The sequence below is a fragment of the Chiloscyllium punctatum genome, chromosome 41 (genome assembly GCF_047496795.1).
Source record: "Chiloscyllium punctatum isolate Juve2018m chromosome 41, sChiPun1.3, whole genome shotgun sequence".
NCBI classification, from domain to species: domain Eukaryota; kingdom Metazoa; phylum Chordata; class Chondrichthyes; order Orectolobiformes; family Hemiscylliidae; genus Chiloscyllium; species Chiloscyllium punctatum.
The window spans coordinates 11,909,795-11,933,469 of NC_092779.1; the positions used below are offsets into that span (position 1 = coordinate 11,909,795).

Sequence of the window (23,675 nt, forward strand, 5' to 3'; positions counted from 1 at the left end):
AATTCTAAATTGGAGAAAGGCCAATTTTGACAGTATTAGGCAAGAACTTTCAAAAGCTGATTGGGGGCAGATGTTTGCAGGTGAAGGGATGGCTGGAAAATGGGAAGCCTTCAGAAATGAGATAAGGAGAGTCCAGAGAAAATATATTCCTGTTAGGGTGAAAGGAAAGGTTGGTAGGTATAGGGAATGCTGGATGACTAAAGAAATTGAGGGTTTGGTTAAGAAAAAGAAGGATGCATATGTCAGGTATAGACAAGATAGATCGAGTGAATCCTTAGAAGAGTATAAAGGCAGTAGGAGTATACTTAAGAGGGAGATCAAGAGGGCAAAAAGGGGACAGGAGATAGCTTTGGCAAAGAGAGTTAAGAAAAGGGTAACTAGGAGAGAAAAGGGTAACTAGGAGTGAATAGGGCCCCTCAAAGATCAGCAAGGCGGCCTTTGTGTGGAACTGCAAGAGATGGGGGAGATACTAAACGACTATTTTGCATCAGTATTTACTGTGGAAAAGGACATGGAAGATATAGAATGTAGGGAAATAGATGGTGACATCCTGAAAAATCTCCATATTACAGAGGAGGAAGTGCTGGATGGCTTGAAATGCATAAAAGTGGATAAATCCCCAGGACCTGATCAAGTGTACCACAGAGCTCTGTGGGATACTACGGAAGTGATTGCTCTGCCTCTTACTTAGATATTTGTATCCTCGATAGTCACAGGTGAGGTACCAGAAGAATGGAGGTTGGCTAACATGGTGCCACTGTTTAAGAAAGGTGGGAAGGACAAGCCGGGGAACTATAGACCAATGAGCCTGATGTCGGTGGTGGGCAAGTTGTTGGAGGGAATCCCAAGGGACAGGATGTACACGTATTTGGAAAGGCAAGGATTGATTAGGGATAGTCAACATGGCTTTGTGTGTGGGAAATCATGTCTCACAAACTTGATTGAGTTTTTTGAAGAAGTAACAAAGAAGGCAGAGCAGTAGATGTGATCTATATGGACATCAGTAAGGCGTTCGACAAGGTTTCCCATGGGAGACTGGAGACTGGTTAGATCTCGTGGAATACAGGGAGAATTTGCCATTTCAATACAGAACTGGCTCAAAAGTAGAAGACAGAGCGTGGTGGTGGAGGTTGTTTTTCAGACTGGAGGCCTGTGACCAGTGGAGTGCCACAAGGATCAGTGATGGGTCCACTACTCTTTGTCATTTAAATGAATGATTTGGATGGAAGTACAAGAGGTATAGTTAGTAAGTTTGGTGACGACACCAAAACTGGAGGTGTAGTGGACAGAGAGGAAGATTACCTCAGAATACAAAGGAATCTTGATCAGATGGGCCAATGGGTGAAGAAGTGGCAGATGGAGTTTAATTTGGATAAACTGAGGTGCTGCATTTTGGAAAAGCAAATCTTAGCAGGTCTCATACACTTAATGGTAAGGTCCTAGGGGGTGTTGCTGAACAAAGACACCTTGGAGTGCAGGTTCATAGCTCCTTGAAAGTGGAGTCGGAGGCAGATAGGATAGTGAAGGCGGCGTTTGGTATGCTTTCCTATATTGGTCAGAGTACCGAGTACAGGAGTTAGGAGGTCATGTTGCGGCTGTACAGGAAATTGGTTAGGCCACTGTTGGAATATTGCGTGCAATTCTGGTCTCCTTCCTATCGGAAAGATGTTGTGAAACTTAAAAGGGTTCAGAAAAGATTTACAAGGATGTTGCCACGGTTGGAGGATTTGAGCTAAAGGGAGAGGTTGTATAGGCTACAGCTATTTTCCCTGGAGCATCGGAGGCTGAGAGGTGACCTTATACAGGTTTATAATATCATGAGGGGCATGGATAGGATAAATAGGCAAAGTCTCTTCCCTGGGGTGGGCGAGTCTAGAACTAGAGGGCATAGGTTTTGGGTGAGAGGGGAAAGATATAAAAAAGACCTAAGGGACAACTTTTTCATGCAGAGGGTGGTATGTGTATGGAATGAGCTGCCAGAGGAAGTGGTGGAGGCAAGTACAATTGCAACATTTAAAAGGCATCTGGATGGGTATATGAATAGGAAGGGTTTGGAGGGATATGGGCCGGGTGCTGGCAGGTGGGACTAGATTGGGTTGGGATATCCGGTCAGCATGGACGAGTTGGACTGAAGAGTCTATTCCTGTGCTGTGCATCTCTGACTCTGTGCTGATTAGGTGGAGTAGCCATGGGGAATGCAAGGTTATAGGGTAGGGGAGTAGTGTGAGTGAAATGTTCTTCGGAGGGTTGGTATGGACCTGATGAGCCAAATGGCTCCCACACAGTAGGGATTCTATGAACTTGTGTAACAATAATCTGGGTTCTTTATTTGAAGATGAGACTATACATAGACAATGTTCACTGGAGGCTATGTAGATACACCTGAACTTTGGAGCTATTGCTCTGTTCTGTGCACAGTACATGGGGTAAGACATCACATTCTGCCTAATAGAGTCATAGAGGTGTACAACACAGAAACAGACCCTTTGGTGCAACTTGTTCATGCCGACCAGATATCCTAAATTAATCAAGTCTCATCTGCCAGCATTTGGCCAATAGCCCTCCAAACACTTCCTCTTCGTATACTCATCAAGATGCCTTTTAAATGTTATAATTGTACCAGCCTCCACCACTTCGTCTGTCAGGTCATTCCATGTATGCACCATCCTTTGCGTGAAAACTTTACGCTGTTGGACAGTAATTTAAGCTGCACCCCCTTAAATGTACATCACCACAGCAACTGCCGCAGTGCAGATCAGGAAAATGGAGAAGTGTAGCTCATTACAGAAGGTATACACTGCTTCAATTGAGAGTGGTTCGTACAGGTATTTAGAAAGTTGCTGAGCCAGCAGAGTTAGGGTTCAGTTGGCAGATTCTGCAGGGCTGCTGCAACACAAATAAAATATTTCCGATTTCCAGCACCTGCAGTAAGGACTGAAAGGTAAACGAGAAAAACAGAAATGTTAACTATTTTTCTCTCTCCACAGATGCTGCTGAATTCCTCCAAATTTCTGTTTCTTAAAACATAGTTAATATTGTTTCAATTGGATGAATCAAGATTTCTGACCAAGGCTCTTCAACTCAAAATGTGATGTCTATTGGTGTCCTGTCAAATGCTGGCAAAACAGCATTTTCTGTCCTTAGCTGGCTCTTCTGAATTTATTAGGATTTTTAAAATATGCAGGATATAGAACAAAAGATTTGAAAATAAGAACTGCAAATAATATTCCTGGTGAAGAGCATATGCTCAAAACGTCAATTTGCCTGCTCCTTGGAGGCTGCCTGACTGGCTGTGCTTTTCCAGCACCACACTCTTGACTCTGATTTCCAGCATTTGCAGCCCTCACTTTCTCCCAAATGAACATGACACCAAGTCTCTTCACTGTCCAAGTATAGCACAATGAGTTAAAGTTTATGTTGTGAACAAAATAAAAACAATAAAAAAAATCTTTATTTGTATACCACTTTATTGATTACTCCAAAAGAAAAGGAACATAATACAGAGTAGGGCAATGGAATGGAAATAGTTGGAAAACTGATAAGAGTTTACTTGTATAAATAGAAGTTGCTCCCAGCCCAGTTCCCTATGTACTTGTAAATACCTGACCTAATGTCTTCTGACAGATCCTATAGTTTCAATTCTGAAAGACAATTCTTGTTCTCAATTTGCAAAATACACTGATTGAATTGCCCTCTATAATCAGTGATTGCACGACAATTTAAAGGCATTTTGCAAATTCATTGCTCTGTTCTAGTTTTAAACCCACTTTTTACATCACTAATAATGGAAAAGACAATAGCATTCATCATCATATGAACAATTGAAAGTGGATTTTCAAGGTATTAAAAAATATGAATGGATAAACGAGGCACTGTTTTGGGGGGTGAATATAAGGTGAATCTGAGTGCATTGTTTCCCAAAAGCCACAAAAGTGAGAAACAAGTCCATTGAGTATTGTGACAGCTTGATAATGCTCAAATATAATACTTCAAATGGAAGGGCTGCACAAGCAAATATCAAAATTAGGAAAAAAAGCAGGACTTCAACTATATAATTATACTGTCATTAAATGAAAATAATACACAACTCAGGAGAAACAAAATATACAGTTGATTCTGTAACATAATACAAATTCCAGGTTTATCTAAAACTCGCTGTACAGTTCTGCATGTAAATCAAGGCCCCTTTATCCATTATGTTGCAGACAGACGTGAAAGCAGTTTCAGATTTAAACGCTGGACTGAAAGAACTGAGGGCACATGGCAGGTTGATTTCCAAACTGTTCTACAAAACTTTTAACTCAACAGCTTCTAGAATCAATAACTCATTCCACACAAATGTTACTGCTCTGTCACTATTTCATGATACCTATATATATATTATATATATACACACAACACACACAAACAGAGATGAACTGACTGGAATAATAACAGGCTTGCTGGCTTTGAACCGTTACCCTGTGTGAAAACCTCCCCCCCACTCCCCCGAGTTTATTTGTACATTTGTTATTGGTCATCAAATAGGAAGATCACATGAGCAGGAAATGTTTCTAATCCTTTTTATTTCACTAGTGTTGTTCCAAAAATCGTCCAGAGTTATCAAGGAAGAGAAATGTTTGTAATAGCGGAGGCTGAGTGATCCAACGCCAGCTGGAGATCACAACCATTAGCTCCAAAGTTAGAAATTGATCGTTTTAAAAAGAAAACACCACAGCATCTGGATGTGAAAAGCAGGTCAGAAGATCCTCCACATTTGCACAGAATCTTGGTTGCCAAGCTGCTTTCCACACGTACAAATTCAGTCCATCTTTTCTTTCTGAACCAGCTTCGGTGCATCGACAAACTCCTTGCCGTTGAAGAGAATGATGGCAGCAGTCCCAAAACTTGCGCTCCCCCAGAACAGCACATAGGCCAAGGTCTCTGTCCAAGTGTCACCTAACATCACGGCCAGAGAAAAGTTCAAACTATTGAAGGACGGTCATCATAGAATTCACAGTACAGAAGGAGGCCACTCACCCACTGTATCTGCACCAGCTCCCAAAACAGTTACCAATTCGTCCCATTCTCCACCCTATCTCTGCAGCCCTCTAAATTAATCACTTTCAAATACATATCCAGCTCGCTTTTGAAACCTCCGATGGAATCTGCCTCCACCACTCCCCCAGGTAGCACGTTCCAAATCCTAAACGTCTTCAGCAAAGAAATGACTCCTTATCTCACTCCTCGCTCTCTCACGGCCATCTTGAAATGGTTACCCCTAGTTACTGACATACCAACCAGTGGAAATGGAATATCCTGCTTCACCCTGTTCAAGGTTGTTCATAGTTTTGAACACCTCAATAAGGTCACCTCTTGGAATTCTCTACTCCCAAGAGAATAAGCTCAATTTCTCTAATCTTATCTTCTCTCATTCCAGGTAACATTCTCACAAATCTCCTTTGTACTCTCTCCAGGGCTTTAACACCCTTCCTTTGCTAAGGTGCCCAGAAAACAATAATCCAAATGTAGTCTGATAAGTGATTTGTATAGGTGTAGCATCACTTCCTTTCTTGGGGTGGCACGGTGGCTCAGTGGTTAGCATCTGCTGCCAGGGACCTGGTTTTGATTCCAGCCTTGGGTGACTGCCTGTGTGGAGTTTACATATTCTCCCAGTATCTGCGTGGGATTCCTCTGGGTGATCCGGTTTCATCCCACAATCTTAGATGAATTGGTCATGTAAATTGTCCATAGTGTTCAGGGATATATAGGTTAGGTGCATTAGTTAAGGGTAAATGTAGAGTAATAGGGTCGGGGAATGGGTCTGGGGGGGACACTCTTCAGAGGGTTGATGCGCACTTGTTGGGCTGACTGGCCTGTTTCCATACTGTAGGTATTCTCTGATTCTACAGTTCAGATACAGAATAATATCTGTAAACCCAAGGATCCCAGAAGCCTTTTAAACAACTATTTCAACTTGCCTGAGCACCCTCAGAGAATTATGCACATTAACCCCAAGGTCCCTCTGTTCCTGTATTCCCCTCAGCGTTACATCATTGAGGCCTGTATCGTCTCTCTGAGTTTCTTCTACCAAAGTGCATTACCTCACGTTTCTCTGCATTGAAATTCATCTGCCAGTGTCTGCCCATTTGGTCAAAATTTCAATATTCCTCTGAAGTTTCTCAGTGTCATCCTCACAATTCACTATTCTCCCTAGCTTACTCAACGCTCACCTGCAAACTGTTCGTGTAAATCACAAAAAGCAAAGATCCCAACAGTAATCTTTGGAGCACACCACTTTCAACTCAACTCCAATCTGAGAAATACCCTCTGTCTCCTGCCTTTTAGTTGACTTCTAATCATTGCTGTCACAGACCCATCAATTACAAATATTTCTAGGTTGCTAACCAACCGATGTGACAGCATATCAAATACTTCCTGCAAGTCCAAATCTACACCATCCAAAGAACTACCCTCACCTACTGCCTGTGACACCTCAAAACATTCATTTAAATTTGTCAGACATGACCTACCCGTGACAAAGGCATATTGACTGTCTTGTTTAAATTATTTTTCTCTAAGGGTATATTTACCATATTCCATATTACGACCATCAATTTTCCCTCCACCACTGATGTCAAGCTGACCGGTCTATAAATTCCTGAGCTATGGATGTAGGTTTGCTCGCTGAGCTGGGAGGTTCATTTCCAGATGTTTCATTACCCTACTAGGTAACATCTTCAGTGGGCCTCAGGCAAAGCAGTGTACATAATTCCTGCTTTCTATTCATATGTTTGGGTTGGTGATAGTTCCTGCGGTGATGTCATTTCCTGTTCTTTTTCTCGGGGGTGACAGATGGGGTCTAACTCTGTGTGTGTTTGTTGATAGAGTTCCGGTTGGAATGCCATGTTTCGAGGAATTCTCGCACGTGTCTCTGTTTGGCTTGTCCCAGTTGAATTGGTGTTCTTCCTTATCCGTATGTAAGGATACTAGTGAGAGAGGGTCATGTCGTTTTGTGGCTAGCTGCTGTTCATGTATCCTAGTGGCTAGATTTCTGCCTGTTTGTCACATTTCCTGCACAGTATTTTCTAAATGACATTAGTTTTGCTTGTTCCCTTTATAGGGTCTTTCAAGTTCATTAGCTGCTGTTTTAGTGTCTTGGTGGGTTTGTGAGCGACTACAATGCTATGAATAGAAAGCAAGGATCATGTATACTGCTTCGCCTGAGGCCTACTGAAGATGTCACCTAGTAGGGTGACGAAACGTCTGGAAATGAACTTCTCAGCTCAGCGAGCAAACCTACATCCAGAACCTCAACCTGAGCTAAAAATCTTCTCAAAACTCAAAATTTCCTGAGCTATCTTTGCCCCTTTCTTAAACAACAGTGTCACATTTGCAATCCTCCAGTCCCCGGCAACTAATCCTATGTTCAGAACATCCCGGACAATTTCTGTCAACAGCTTCACAATTTGTTCCCTTACCCCTCTCAGCAAGTCCAAGATGCAACCCATCTGGACCTGGCAACTTCTCTGCCTGGAGTGCTGCCATTTGAAGGGTTGCAACAGATTTGAATTACGAGCAGCCAAAACTCAAGGGTCTACTTGTTGACTAACAGATTTACAACCGAATGGCTGAGCCTAATCAAATGTAATTAACTACAGCTCCAACAATGGCCTCCTTCATTAACAATGAATCTGAGGAAACCTGAAAATATTCATGTCATCACATTGCAGTCCCGGTACGCTGCACCCGGCTTCCTTCCCCTATTGAGAACAGCACATATCCATCTTGTCAAAGCAAACAGGCCGAATCACCAATAAACCTGGAACTGAGGAGGCAGTTAATCTTTCACAATTTTCAAGTGTTTCGTTTGTTCCTTCCTCATAAAACTCAATGGACATTTTATTTCTGACTTGCAAAAGGCACAGGTGTTACCTAATTTATCCTGAAACTCCCACCACTACCCTCCCACTAAAAGGGTTTGTGTGGCCTCTCAGGCAGGAGACCAGGATTCGAGTACAACGGGATCTTGATCAGATGGGCCAATGGGCCAAGGAGCGGCAGATGGGACTTTAATTTAGATAAATGTGAGGTGTTGCGTTTTGGTAAGGCAAGCCAGGATAGGTCTTATACATTTAATAGTAGGGCCATGGGGAGCGTTGCCAAGTCAGAACTCGGGGTGGAGTTGCAGGTAGACAGGGTGGTTGAACCAGGAGACATTTTGCACACGTGCTTTCATTGGTCAGAACATTGAGTAGAGGGGGTTGGGCATCATGTTGCAGCTGTACAGGACACTGCCGAGGCGACTTTTAGAATACTGTGAATGATTCTGGTCACCTTTCTAGAGGAAGAATGTTATAAAGCTAGAGAGAATGCAGAAAAGATTGACAAGGATGTTGCCAGGGTTGGAGGTTTGAGTTATAAGGAGAGGCTGAACAGGCTGGGGCTTTCCCTGGAGCAGTGGAGGCTGAGGGGTGGTCTTATAGAGGTTTATAAAATAATGAGGGGGATGGGTAGGGTAAATAGCCAAGGTCTTTTTCCTGGGCTGGGGGAGTCTAATCTTATAGGTAGGTTTAAGATGAGAGGGGAAAGATATAAAAAGGACGTGAGGGACAATTTTTTCACATGGGGGTTGGGTGTGTATAGAATGAGCTGCCAGATGAAGTGGTGGAGGTTGGTATAATTACCACATTTAAAAGGCACCTGGATGGGTATATGAATAGCAAGGGTTCAGAGGGATATGGGGTAAATGCTGGCAAATGACACTGGATCAGACTGGGATGTCTGGTCAGTAAGGATGAGTTGGACCAAAGGATCTGTGTTGTAGGATTCGAAGTCCCACCTGCTCCAGAGGTGTGTAATAATATCCTAGAACAGGTGGATTAGGAAACATCGTCTCTAACTGCACCGTGGGTGTCCCTACAAACCCGGAGTGCAGCGATTAAAGAACGCAGCTCAGCAGGACCAGCTCCAGGGCAATCCAGGATGAGCAGTGCATGCTGGTCCAACCAGCAATGCCTACATCACTCAAACAAATTAAATAAAATGTTATGACTGAATGACAGCAGAAAAAATTTAAGTCCAAGAACCAGGAGACATGTTCAACAACATTTAAACACGTCCCCTGCTGTCAACAATCTACACAAATCTATTCCTGGGATTGAGGACATTCCATTAATGTACTGAGAAAGACATACACTGCTGGAGGCAGTGCGCTTTTGGATGAGATGCTTGACATAGGTCCCATCTGCCCACTCTAGTGGATGTAAGTTGGCCCCCTCACCTTCCCAGGGTGGGCAATAACTTATTAACCTTGCTGGAAAAGTTCATATTCAATGGACAAAAAAAAATCCCAAAATACAGGAAAGCATAACATCCAAGTTAACGGCTACGTTTTTTTTAAACTTACCTGCCATAAGCAAGCAGATGATGCACATTGAGAAAGCCACAACCATGATTATAGGCAGCTACAAAAGAAGAAAAAGAACATTTACCAGAGGAAATAATACCCGTTTTCCTTTTTGGTACTTGGAAATGATAAGCATTCCAGAACAGTTTTTTTCAGATCAATGTTCCAACAACACATGTTTTATGAATATAAGACTTACTGAGGCTTTCCTATCAAAATTGGAGCATGATTTTGTGTGCTATTGCCTCTTCACTGCGAGGCTTGGCTCCTGATTACCATTCCTACCAAGCAACTGCTTAAATCCGTTCCACACAGAATGAGAGGCGATCCCATTGAAACCTACCGAATTCGTAACGGGCTGGACAAGGTACACGCTGAGAGGATGTACCTCTCACAGAAGAGTCCAGGAGCAGAGGACACAGTCTCAGGATAAAGGGCCACTAATTTAAAACTGAGGTGTGGAGGATTTTTGCCTCTCAGAAGGTTGAGAGCCTTTAGAACTCCTTGCTACAGAGAGCTGTGGGGGCAGAGCCCTTGAGTATCTTTCAGGCTGAGATAGATTCTCGATTCGTGGGGGAAATCAAGGGTTATGGAAAAAGGGTAGGAAAGTAGATGCGACGAATCTTGGATCAGCCATGTTCTTATTGCATGGCAGCAGGTCTGAGGGGCTGATTGGTCTACTCCTGCTCCTATTTCTTATGGTCCTTTTAGGATTGCCTTTCAACATAACAGTAATAATTAACGAACCGTCATCGCTGTGCAGTTTAAGATTATTCAGCTGCACTGACAAATACTGTCTACAATCATTGAACACTGCAACAATTGAGATCAAGGGCATTTTGAGGCCAGAGGAAGCTAACACAAGAGAGAGGAAATGTCAATTTTATCCTGCTTGTGTGATAATGTTAAACTGACTCAAATTATGAGCAACATCCTGCTCAATAAGAAATGGTTTATTAAAATTAATGGTCGTCATCAAACTCACCGCTAGGAACCTCCACTCTTTCTGATCATGTAAAAAGGCTAAAGAGTCAGTCTCATCCACAACATAGTTTCCAAGGAACAGGTCAATTGAATCCTGCAGCAACAATAAATACACAGAAGACATTAACTAACTGAAATAGTTGCTTGTTCATACAGAACTTGAATAATGCTGAAACTTTTCACCTTGTACTCATCAGGACCAATGTAAGAATGCCAAATTTCAAACTATTGCAACAATGTACACTACAGTATACTCTGACAATGCAGCACACTCCCTCAGTAATGCACCAGGGTGTCAGGCTAGATTGTGTTTACATCCTGGACTGGAACCCATAATTTCATGACTCAGATAAGACAGTCACATATGCAGCTTGCAACAATTCTGATGAAGAGACGCTGGACTTGAATAATTAATTTCTTCCCACAGATGCTGCCAATTCTGAGTTTCACCAGCAATTTCTGTTTTTGTTACAAGGAAGACTGAAACTGTGGCAAGTTTGAAGGTTAGAAGTGAGTAGAAAAATTATCCAGGAGACAGCCAGTTTTAATATCCTGGCCAACAGCACAGACAGCTCCCAAGAAAATGGGTCAGCATTCAAGTATTGGAACATGTTGGACTGTGAGGGGAAATAAGAGTTCTCAAGGAATTAAACAATACATGATATTAAATTGAAGTTCTTGGAGAATTTTTCACTAACACCTGAGCCTTCAATTTACAATCAGAAGTATTGATAGGGCATGAACATAGAAAGTAGAATCATTTAGATTGGAGTTATCAATAATAAGAAAGATACCCCTGAATTTTAATTGTTGAAATGTATAAGGAGAGAGGTGAGGGTGAGGGAGGAATGAGGTACTGGAAGAAAAAGGATCATCTGACCAGATTTGTGTCCTTACCTAGAGCAAGTGGGAATTTTTAGATTTGGGACCAGTCTTAGGCCATGGATAGAATTAACCACATAGAACACAAGGAAGGTCTGAAAAGATGGAAATGTTGGTACGAGTGACAGCTTCAGCAAATACAATGCAAACAGGTGGAAGAATAAAGGCCAGGTCATCAGAAAGCAAGCTGCAACAGGGTAACATGGGACACTGAGGGGTAGGGGGTTAAGGCAGAAACGAGGCTTAAAGCAGATAGTGGATCAGAACGTGACCCTGTTCCCCTTTCTCCAAAGATTATTTTTCCCGCTTTTCTTGAAAGAATTAGAAAGATGAAGAAAGATATTCTTTTTCAGCTTATTAAACTGTTTCTGAGTGCTACACTTGATATCGGTGCACAACTGTTTTAAGCTACAAAGTGATGTGTAAAAGAGAAATTCACCTTGGTATTAATGAAATATTTTATTCTTTTGTTCAAGGTAATTGATATGGGTTTGGCATTCAGCAGGGTCTTTTACCATATGTAGCAATGCTCATGTAATTCCTCACAAGATAAAAATTAGATTCGATACAGTGTGGAAACTGGCCCTTTGGCCCAACCAGTCCTTAAGAAATTGGGTCTGTATAAAGTGGTATTGAAGGATATAACAGACATTTATTATAGGTGCCTATTAAACACACATGTGTCTGGATTACTGGCAGTTACAAGGTTACAGAACAGCATAGTTATAGCAGTGTGACACATTTCTAGTGAGCTCCAGTAAGATGGTATCTGAGAACTTTAGATCCTCAGGTCACACACTAGGATATGGTGATGACATCATTAACGTGTCTCTTAAAGGTATACTTACATTCTAAACATGAGACATAACACATCAGTAATATTGTCAATCTAACTGACTTTAGATACTTTGCACACATGCCTAATTTGCATATTAGCATGTGTAAATGTCACCTCAGGATTCTTTAAAAGATCACACTACTTTTATTTTGAAAATTAGCCTGAGCCCTTTGCATCTGGGTAGTGGCAGCACACCGGCACTGTCACTAGCCAGCAATTCAGGAGCAGATGCTGGAGAGTCAGAGTCAAAAAGCGTGGCACTGGGAAAGCACAGGAGGTCAGGCAGCATCCAAGGAGCCAGAGATTCCTGATAAAGTTGCCTGAAATGTTCAACTCCCTTGCTCCTCAGATGCTGCCTGACCTGCTGTGCTTTTTCCAGCGCCACATTTTTTGACTAGCAATCCAGAATCCCAGGGTAACATCTCAGGGGCATAGGTTCGAATCCCACGATGGCAGATGGGGAGATTGAATTTAATAAAATGTCATTAGTGTCAACTGTTATTAAAAAATACTCATCTGTTTCACTAATGTCCTTTACGGAAGGAAACATGCCCTCCTTGTGATTGACTCTTAACTGCCCTCTGGGTAATTAGGGATGGGCAATAAATGCCGGCCAATATTCCATGAACAAATAAATCTAAAATTACTCAAGTTCTTTCACGCCACCACCTCAAAGCCAGCCTTAAAAGTTTTCTATTCGCTGATCTGTTGGTAGCAAATCAGTCATATTTTAATCACGAGGGGTTAGGTAAATGCAAGTATTTGTTGTTGCTGGAACACTACGCAAGACCTAACTTTCTTAGGTTACTCTTGATAGACTTTAAAACATTCTGAAAGAATTGTTCAAACAACAAAAAAATGAGAGTAATCGACTTAAGAAGTCAACACGCTGCTGTTGCTGGTGAAGGTGGACAAGAAAGTGATAGATTGGGGTACCTGTCTAAATCCATCGGAAAAGTTATTCTTGTAGTATCTTAACATCGAGTTCCATCCATCCATCACAAGGCCCCATTTGGTTCTCTTTCCAGTTCTGAAGAAAAGGAAATGGTGAATACTTAAGCCCAAAATTGCCAGATTATCAGCTCAGTGTAAGTTAGTATTAACTAAAAAAGCAAACAGGCAACGATTTGGCAGCAGTGAGCTGTTAAAATCTGCAGGCAATATTCCTTTGTCTAGTTCTCTTCATTTACAACTAATCTGGGTAATATCACTATCTCTACAAGTCCCCGCTGTCAACATAAAACATTACAGCACAGTGCAGGCCCTTCGGCCGTCGATATTGCGCCGACCTGTCATACCAATCTGAAGCCCATCTAACCTACACTATTCCATGTACGTCCATATGCCTGTCCAATGACGACTTAAATGCACTTAAACTTGCCGAACCTACTACCGTTGCAGGCAAAGCATTCCATACCCTTACTACTCTCTGAGGAAAGAAACTACCTCTGACATCTGTCCTATATCTATCACCCTTCAATTTAAAGCTATGCCCCTTCGTGCTCACCATCACCATTCTTGGAAAAAGGCCCTCCCTGTCCACCCTATCTCACCTTGTATGTCTCTAGTAAGTCACCTCTCAACCTTCTTCTGTCCAACGAAAACAGCCTCAAGTCCCTCAGCCTTTCCTCATAAGATCTTCCCTTCATACCAGGCAACATCCTAGTAAATCTCCTCTGCACCCTTTCCAAAGCTTCCTTCTCATAATGCGGTGACCAGAACTGTACACAATACTCCAAGTGCGGCCGCACCAGAGTTTTGTACAGCTCTAGCATAACCTCATGGTTCCGGAACTCGATCCCTCTATTAAGAAAAAACACTGTATGCCTTCTTAACAACCCTGTCAACCTGGGTGGCAACTTTCAAGGATCTGTGTACACGGACACCGAGATCTCTCTGCTCATCGACACTACCAAGAATCTTACCATTAGCCCAGTACTTTGCATTCCGGGTACTCCGACTAAAGTGAATCACCTCACACTTGTCCACATTAAACTCCATTTGCCACCTCTCAGCCCAGCTCTGCAGCTTATCTATGTCTCTCTGTAACCTACAACATCCTTCGTCACTATCCATAACTCCACCAACCTTAGTGTCATCTGCAAATTTACTAACCTACCCTTCTACGCCCTCATCCAGGTCGTTTATAAAAATGACGAACAGCAGTGGACCCAACACCGACCCTTGCGGTACACCACTGGTAACTGAGCTCCAGGATGAACATTTCCCATCAACCACCACCCTCTGTCTTCTTTCAATTACTGATCCAAACAGCTACATCTCCCACAAACCCATTCCTCCGCATTTTGTGCGATAGCCTACTGTGGGGAACCTTATCGAACACCTTGCTGAAATCCATGTACACCACATCAACCGGTTTACTCTCATCTACCTGTTTGGCCACCTTATCAAAGAACTCAATAAGGTTTGTGAGGCATGACGTACCCTTCACAAAATCGTGCTGACTATTCCTAATCAAATTATTCTTTTCTAGATGATTATAAATCCTATCTCTTATAACCTTTTCCAACACTTTACCAAAATTGAAGTAAGGCTCACTGGTCTATAATTACCAGGGCTGTCTCTACTCCCCTTCTTGAACAGGGGAACCTGTTACATGTTAGCTGTTGCATGCTTAGTCACATGCCAACGTGTAACAAGACAGCTCTTGGTTCCTTCTAGGTAACCCACTGCAGGACTGGATTTCATTTCCCATCTAATTACTCATCTTCTCAATGCTAATGTGATGAACAGCAACCAATTTAACTTTGCAGCTCACTGATTGCAATACCTGATCCATGGAGTATAATTAAGCTTTTCATGAAATTATTTTACTGGATGAAGCATCACTGGCTAGGCCAAAGTTTGTTACCCATCACAAATTTCTCTTGACAAGTTGGTGGTGGGCCATTGTCTTGAACTGTAGTAGACCTTGTGGTTAAAGTACACCCACAGTGCTGTTAAGGAGCGAGGTTCCAGTTTTTGACCCAGCAATAGTGATGGAGCTAGCTCCAAGTCAGTATGCTGTCTGGATACTGCTCACAAGTGTTAAAATTTCTCTTCAGAAAGTACCTGTTCTGCAGCAAAGAACTGGCAAAGTTTACCATAAATGGAGGCTCTGTCACTATCCATACTCAGTATCCACTTTGTCAAAAGCAAAGAACAGCGGTTGCTGGAAATCAAAAGCCAGATCAGAAACAGCTGGACAAATTCAGCAGGTCTGATGGTATTTGTGGAGAGAAAGCAGAGTTATCGTTTCGGATCCAGTGACCATTCTTCAGAATCCCGTCAGAACCCGCTGACGTTTTGCAGCAATCTCTGATTTTGCTCCTTTCAACACATCTTGCATCGAGTCATAGAGTCAGAGATGTACAGCACAGAAAGAGAGCATTCGGTCCAACCCGTCCATTCTGACCAGATATCCCAACCCAATCTAGTCCCACCTGTCAGCACCCGGCCCATATCCCTCCAAACTCTTCCTATTCATATATCCATCCAGATGCCTTTTAAATGTTGCAATTGTACCAGCCTCCACCACTTCCTCTGGCAGCTCATTCCATACACGTACCACCCTCTGCATGAAAAAGCTGCCCCTTAGGTCTCTTTTATATCTTTCCCCCCTCACCCTCAACCTATGCCCTCTAGTTCTGGACTCTCCCACCCCAGGCTTTGACGGCCATTCCAAGTTGTAGCACCACATCAAAATTATCAATTTTCAGGGTCAAGAAAACCAATAAACTCAACAAAAACAATGTTTGGATCAATCCATCCTTGTTATGAACTCAGCTACACTCATCGTAAAATTATTAATTTGGACTATAACGATACGCATGTTGCCCCAACTGATCATTGGATGCTGCCTGTCCACTGCTTTGCTGAGCACTGATTGAGTTCCCAGAGTTAAATGCCACTTCCTGTAACATGTAACCTCATGCATGAAACAAAGCGAAATTTAAACTCTGCACTCAGACCTTAAAAAAATGTGAGCACACGTGAGAAAGCATGTGGGAATGTCCATCTACGTATAAATCTTCAAATGAGGATATCACTGGCAAATGAAACTTTGGCCACTTTGTGAATCAGTGTCACAGTGTTATGGACCAGGCCAGACCCCCTTAAAATTGTTTAAGATAGCCCAGACCCTAACATTTCTCATCGCAGCAGCTGGTCAAACTACTCAGTTTTGAATAAAACAGAATTTATTCACACATGGACAAAGGAAAGCCAAATTTATAATAACATAACTATTTGAAAACCCAACTGACACAAAAAATGCAACTTAAAGAGCTGTTCAGATTTCCTGCAATATCCCCATAAACACCCCCTTGGCAAAAAAGATAAAATCAAACACAAGTTCTTACAGGCGAGAGAGGATCAGCATGGAGCTGTTTCCTAGGGTCCCCAGCTAAAACCTGACTAACAGCTTCAAAACCAAACCAAACCAGAAAAAAACCCTGAACTGGGAGAATCGGCCATTCACTTTTCATTGGACAAGTGTTTCAAAAAAAAACTTGAAAAGCCTTTTCAAGTAGATCTATCTGGACTGATCAGAACTTCTGCCTTTACGAACCCTCTTGAATAAAAAACCAAGGATAGAATAACCTTGTGAAAGAAACAGCATCGTCAGACACTACAATGCTCTCAAATCGGATACATCACTGTCACCTGCTCCTTTCGCATTTCTCTGACAAAGCTACTTCCCCCGAACAGCACCTTATATTTATTTTGAGCCTCAGAAGAGAATGACAGTGAACAAACTTTCGAAATGAATGTGTCCTCACAGCAGAGTCCCTGCCTTACTTCCTGCTGTTGGTGAGGGGTATTTGTTGAAACCACCAATGAAGTACCACATTAGGGAGACCTTTCAGCACCTAGTCTCCAGCCAGTGAAACATTGAATGTGTGGCTGTTCAGCTTTGAACACCCATTTTCAAAGCTGGCTCAAACAACAGAATGACTGGAAGTGAGAGAGAGAGAGAGAGCGTGTGAGAGAGAGAGAGAGAGAGAGAGAGCGAGAGAGCGTGTGAGAGAGAGAGAGAGAGAGAGAGAGAGAGAGAGAGCGAGAGAGAGTCAGGGGGAAACATGAGTGACAGAGAGAGAAGCAGAATGTGAGTGAGGAACTGTGTGTGTTTGGAAAGGTGTTAGAAAGAAAGAGAGCACAAGATAAAGTGTGTGACAGCAAGTGAATGAAGATTAGTGTGAAGCCAGAGAATTGCTAAGTCTGTAAAAACCATCAGGAGATAACTAAAAAGCAGTAAGGGGGGAAGAAGAAGAAATATGAGGGCAAGCTAGCTAATATAAAAGATTTCAAGAGAATTTTTAGACATATAAAAGGTTAGAGACAGCCAATGATGGACATTTGACTGCTAGAAAATGAGGCTGGAGAAATAGTAATGGGGAACAAAGAAACAGCAGAGGAACTTAAGGTTAACATGCTGGTTCAGTTGGCAGTTAGGAAGACAAATGCAATGTCAGCATTCATTTCAAAAGGAAGAGAATACAAGAGCAGAGATGTACTGCTGAGGCTGGATAAGGCTCTGGTCAGATCACGTTTGGAAGATTGTCTGCAGTTTTGGGCGCAGTATCCAAGAAAAGATGTGTTGGTGTTGGAGGGGGTCCAGAGGAGGTTTACATAATCGATCTCGGGATGAATGGCTTGTCATATGTTGACAGATTGAAGACTCTAGGTCTGTACTGGATGGAGTTTCGAAGGATGAGGGAGGATCTCACTGAAATGCACAGAATACTGAGAGGCCTGGATAGAATAGAAGAGAGAGGATGCTTCCACTAGCAGGAGAACTTAGGACCTGAGGACACAGTCTCAGAGTGAAGGGTTGACACTTCAGAACTGAGATTAGGGGGAATATCTTCAGCCAGAGGGTGGTGAATCTGTGGGACTCATTGCCACAGAAGGCTATGGAGACCAAGTCATTGAGTGCATTTAGGACAGAGATAGATTAATGAGGAGATCAAAGGTTGTAGGGTGAAAGCAGGAGAATGGGGTGGAAAAACATGCCAGCAACGATCAAATGGTGGAGTAACTCGATGGGCTGAATTACCTAACTCTGCTTCTATCTCTAATCAGCGAGCGAGTGAGTGAGAGAAACAAAGAAAGAAAGGGAGAAGCCTCAAAGTCCAAATAACAAATGTTTTCATTCGAGCAGAGGAACTTAAAAGCAGGTTGATAGAAATGACCAAAAGCACAGAGTTCTGATAGGAGTAAAACAAGGAGCAACTGGTTTTAAGGGCAGAATGTGGAACAGACAGTGGCGAGCGAAAGACTCTGCTTGATTCTGATCCAGAGCAAGTGAAAGGACCTGAAAGGGTGATCAAAGTGGATTTAATAACAGACAATGGAATGGACAAGAGGTTGGAGGGAACTGTGGTAGAAGAGAAAATCAAGTCTCTCCTTTTGAAGGATCAGTGGAAGAAATGAACGTGTGCAACAGATGGTGGCACTTTGCTCACATCAGCGAGAAGTTACTTGATTAAAAAGAGCAAAATTCTCCAGGTGCAGGTTTATTTATCTAAATCCATCAATCTGAAACACTGGCTTTCCATAACAAACATTAAAGGACCCAATTCTATCACCAGAAAAATAAAAATACAATCACAATCTTCTGTAAGAGAAGCCAATGTCATAGGCGATGATAAAAACGTATCACATATGCAGCACGGTGGCTCAGTGGTTAGCACTGCTGCCTCACAGTGCCAGGGACTGGAGTTCAATTCCAGCCTCAGGCACCTGTCTGTGTGGAGTTTGCACATTCTCCCCAAGTCTGTGTGGGTTTCCTCTGGCTGCTCTGGTTTCCTCCCACAATCCAAAGATGTGCAAGTTAGGTGAATTGGCCATATTAAATTGCCCACAGTGTCGGGTGCATTAATCAGGGATAAATATAGGATAGGGGAATAGGTCTGGGTGGGTTGCTCTTCGGAGGGTCGGTGTGGACTTGTTAGGCCGAAGGGCCTGTTTTTATACTGTGGGGAATCTAAGCTAATCTAAATATTTTATAATCAGAAATTTGTTGAGGACTGGGGAAAGAGAGGGGGAAATGGGATTAATTGTATAGCTCTTACAAAGTGCTAGCATAAGCATGACAGGTTGAATAGCCTACCTTTTAGTGGGTCAAAATTCTTACAGAATGACACAAATTGTGCAAAGCAGCAAAACAAAATTATTTCCAATTTCATTGTCCCATGTTATGTACTTGTAAATTTATTGTGTAATGCACTTTGGCAGTAGAGTTCCAGAAGGGTTTAAAGAAATGTCTACAACCATATTATTTGCTCCATACACTGGAGAGTCCAGAGGAAGGGGATGTATTAATTCAGGGGGTTTTGTTTCAGCAAATGGTGAGTGATCATTCAGCGAAATGTGACTCACGAGCACATGGATTACCTGAAGCAACATCACTGCTGCAATTAAGGGAGAGTTTTGATGCATATGTGAGGGAAGAGAGCACAGCAACATGTGTTGCATGGGTAAAGGTCATTAGTGTGGGATAACAATTGTGAAACATTAACACCAGACAGATAACAGTGAGGGTGAAAATCTGTTTTTCCTTCAGTGTGAATGCTATGATGCATGTGGTTTCATGGTCTTAGATCCACAAAAAACTAGAAATTCTGGTTTCAATTTTACTTATATCTAGGGTCCATGTTTAATTCAACCAATGAAATGCGAAAGTCATCTTTCCTTCCCTACCACAAATAGATTTAATAATATGTCAACTTAAACATTCACTTTTCAAATGAAACATGAAACTTTAAATGACTCAGACCACAGATTTTTTTGTGTAAAACTCAATGGTTTAAGCAGAACAAATTGTGGTAAAAACACAATTACGTTACTATTGCCTTAATCTACCAAAACACAGAATCAGACAATGGTCATGGCACTGAGAAGATCATCCAATACTGACACTTTACACCAGAAACTCATCTATTCCCATTCCTTGCTTTCACTTCTTTGTTTTGCCCTATAGCTCCGCAGAGTTTCAGTTTTCAGACAATTATCCAATCACCTTTGGGGAACCACTCGTGTCAAAAGTCACACAATGGCTTTTGTTTTCTATATCCCACAATTCAAGCTGTCTTTCTGTGCTACCCTTTCCCATGCATAACAACTTGTTGGCAACAAAACATGCAAGGCTTGAATAATCCATAGCAGAACAACACTCTGAGATAGTTACCTTGTAAAGTCAGTCTTTAAGGCTCCAGTTCCAGCATACTGTTTGGCACACGCATTCGCATTATCTGCCCAAGCTGCGGACAAATCAAATGATTGCTAAGCTGTAGTACTTCAGTCAGCAAAGGTAACAATTTCAAAGTATTCAGCAAAAGTAACAGTTGTTAGATTTTCTTATTCAGGCAACTTTTCCTCCAACATTTTGTCCCTACTCAAAAGCACAGATGTCATGCAGATGTAAGGTTACTTTAAATATTTGCTCCAGTATTCTCCAATGGGTCTACATGGGGAACACTGGCATTGTCTCTGGCAGAGTGCATGCAAACATCACAGCTATCAGCCATTCCACACTCAGTCAACAGTCCAAGCACATACATGTCCAGTAGGGAGTGATGGATAGCACTCTGAAGCAAGAACTCTGGGAAGGATATTAAGACCCAATTGAACCACTTTCTACTGTTCGGATCAGTTCAACACAGACCAGGAATCGAACCAGAAACTGCCTGGGTGCGCAAGCTTTGGTTAGTCAGTGAAAAATGCTCATTGAGTGACTGAGGAGCCTGATCTTCCAAATTACAAGACTCCATCCTAAAGTCTTTCAAAACTGAATGAAGACTCACCATTTTTGTAGATCTTTTCAAACTCTGCTTGCTCTTCAATTCTTTGGCCAACATGAAGAACACCCAGCCTCTAAACCCAACAAAAAAAACTGAGTTTAAGAATGTATTGTAGTGTTGGTAATAGATTGGCTCATACTTCAAGTTTTAAACCCTTGTAATTGTTACATCAAATTTATGATTCATTTTGGATTTATTCTTCCAGCTTTCAAATGAAGTACTTGTTAAAATATTCTCAACAACAAACTTTAAATAGTGTGGTTCTTAACCATGGATGGGGATCTAAAGATTACTCTGAAAAGGAGTCATATTGGACTCAAAATGTCAACTCTTCGTCTCGATCTAAAGGTGTTGCCAAATGGGTTTCTCCAGCATTTTCTGTTTTTAATGCTGCATTTATTCCCTGGACTTCACAAGAAGCTGCTTGGATTAGAACACAGTTGATCTCCATTTTGCACAGTAAAGAATTAGAGGGATCATAGTTGATCACAATCCCATAAAATGATACTGGAAGTGCAAACTGACAGGACCATCCAAACCTGTGACCTCGGCCATCAAGAAGGACTGCAGCAGCACATACAAGGGAACACTACCACCTTCAAGTTCCCCTCCGAGCTACTTATCATCCTGTCTTGGAAACATTATGGTCATTCCTTTACTTTTGTTGGGTTAAAATCCTGTAACTCCATTCCTAACAGCATTGTGGCTACACTGACACCACATGGAGTGTGACAGTTTACAAAAGGTAGCTCACCACCACTTTCTCAAGGGCAATTAGCACTGAGCACTAAAAACTGGCTTTGTGGCAGAATTCGCCACTGACACAGAATGCTCCAGTCCCTGGTACCTGACTGAATAGCTCATTTTTATGCAAAGACTGAAATATTCAATGGCAGCAGCCAAATCAATTGCAAAACCACCTCTGGCACCACCTCCTAAGCAGCCCTGACTTACAACGCATCAGCTGCTGAAATTCTCGCTCAAACATAGAACAAGTGGAAAAACAATACTCTGGAGTAACTCCTTGGAAATAGTGGCAATACAAGAACCAGCTGTTCAATAGGAACTTTAAAAAAATTCATACAATTTAATGAGATAGCCTCCTTAATTAGGTTGTGAATTTATTAAGCTTTAGCAGGCATCCACTTTCCTGACAATCTGTTTTCAAATGATACACAACGAAGGCAACCCCAAAGCAAGTTACTATTGAATATGTCCAGGATTCTCATCCAAATGAAAACTAGAAGCAGATGCGCAATTAAAAAAAAATACTTATTTCAATTTGCTTTGGTTGCTCAAAAATGGTCCTTGAGGTTTGGAAAAAAATCATCATCACCAATGCGAATGTTGGATCACCTAAATAAAACACACTGAAGACCTGAAACAAAAACACAAATTGCTGGAGAAACTAGCATGTCAGGCTGCACCTCTGGACAGAAAGCAAAATTTAAGTTCTTCAGAACTGAAGGAGGGTCACAGACTCGAAATATTAACTCTGTTTTCTCTTCACAGTTGCTGCCTGACATGTCAAGTTTCTCCAGCAATTTCTGATTTCCAGTTGTCATATTCTTATACTGACCCCAACTCTGTCCATTGCAGGATTTAAGAGAAACAACGCCAGCTTCTCTGACTAAGGAGTGTGCTTAAACATTAAATTCCCACTAAATGATTTAAATGCTTATAACCTGAAGCTGTGACTGCAGAGAGCGTCGAGCTAACAAACTTTGTACAACGTTTGTTCGATCCAAACAGTCAATACAGTTGGTCCGGAAAGCCCCTTCTTGCTGTGTGATCGTCTTCCCTTCAGAATCCACCAAGAAGTAACTGTCATTAACACAGAGAAATAAGTGACGACTTGCTTTTAAAAAAAAACTCTTCTGTAAAGAGTCATCATTTCTTTATAATGAAAGCATAGCAGCTGTCATATTTACAAGTAATTAAGACAACCTTTTTTAAAAGAGTTATTTTTACAAATAAAGAGCATGGAAAAGCACTGACCCATTCTCATCCTGCTGGTCTGCTACACAATCCAAAAGGATTTGGAGCCGGTCCCATCTCATATGGCTGCATTCCTTGTGGAAATCAAATGCACAATATCTACAAAAGTGATAGTGCAACCATCAGTGAACATTAGAAAAAATAACTGAAACATTACGACCATAACACTGGGTGCAAATTGCAAGTTTGAGAGAGAGAAATATGCTGACCTAATCATTCCAAAATATTAACGGTGTCTCGGTAGGTAGAACTTACTTAACAAACCAGAAAGGATATGGTAGGTGGACACAATGCTTTCCATCTATTTCATCAATCGCGGCAATCTGACGAAGGGTCCTGCCTGAAATGTTGACTCTCCTGTTCCTCGGGTGCTGCCTGACCTGCTGTGCTTTCTCCAGCACCAAATTTTGTCTCCTCTGCCTCTCCCTAGCATCTGCAGCCCTCACTATCTCCTAATCTTCAACAGGTGAAAGATCAAACTAAAAATTCTGCACCACATATCAAAAGCTATGTGACCTTTTCTAGCTCAGTGTTGCTCTCCAGCAATTTATTTCAGAAAAAAAAAAGGAGTTCACTTCATGGTATTCAGTCAAAAGAAAGGAAGGTTATCAACAGAATTCCTCAGGAATGTGTGCTAGAACCTGAACTGATGCTGATTTAGATTCACAGTTTCAGGATCAATGGGAGTAAAGTTTGCAAATTACACCTGGGATCTCAAAGAAAGTGGAGAAGGCATAAGTTTTCACCTGAGCTGATCATTTTTTTTAAACTATTCACTCAT

General features: G+C 41.9%; 1 protein-coding gene across 2 annotated transcripts in view; it reads right to left on the minus strand.

Annotated features, from left to right (window-relative positions):
• Nucleotides 1-3,449: 3,449 nt before the first annotated feature.
• Nucleotides 3,450-23,675, minus strand: part of LOC140464847 (phosphatidylinositol-3-phosphatase SAC1-like) — a 72,858-nt gene continuing 52,632 nt past the window's right edge. For both annotated transcript variants that reach the window (XM_072560371.1, XM_072560370.1), the window contains 8 exons: nucleotides 22,895-22,993; nucleotides 22,582-22,720; nucleotides 20,900-20,969; nucleotides 20,284-20,356; nucleotides 13,029-13,122; nucleotides 10,374-10,466; nucleotides 9,389-9,446; nucleotides 3,450-4,938 (listed from right to left, as the gene is read on the minus strand). In XM_072560371.1, coding sequence (XP_072416472.1) covers nucleotides 4,802-4,938; nucleotides 9,389-9,446; nucleotides 10,374-10,466; nucleotides 13,029-13,122; nucleotides 20,284-20,356; nucleotides 20,900-20,969; nucleotides 22,582-22,720; nucleotides 22,895-22,993 — 763 coding nt within the window. In that variant the 3' untranslated portion in view covers nucleotides 3,450-4,801. The remainder of the gene's footprint in view (nucleotides 4,939-9,388; nucleotides 9,447-10,373; nucleotides 10,467-13,028; nucleotides 13,123-20,283; nucleotides 20,357-20,899; nucleotides 20,970-22,581; nucleotides 22,721-22,894; nucleotides 22,994-23,675) is intronic.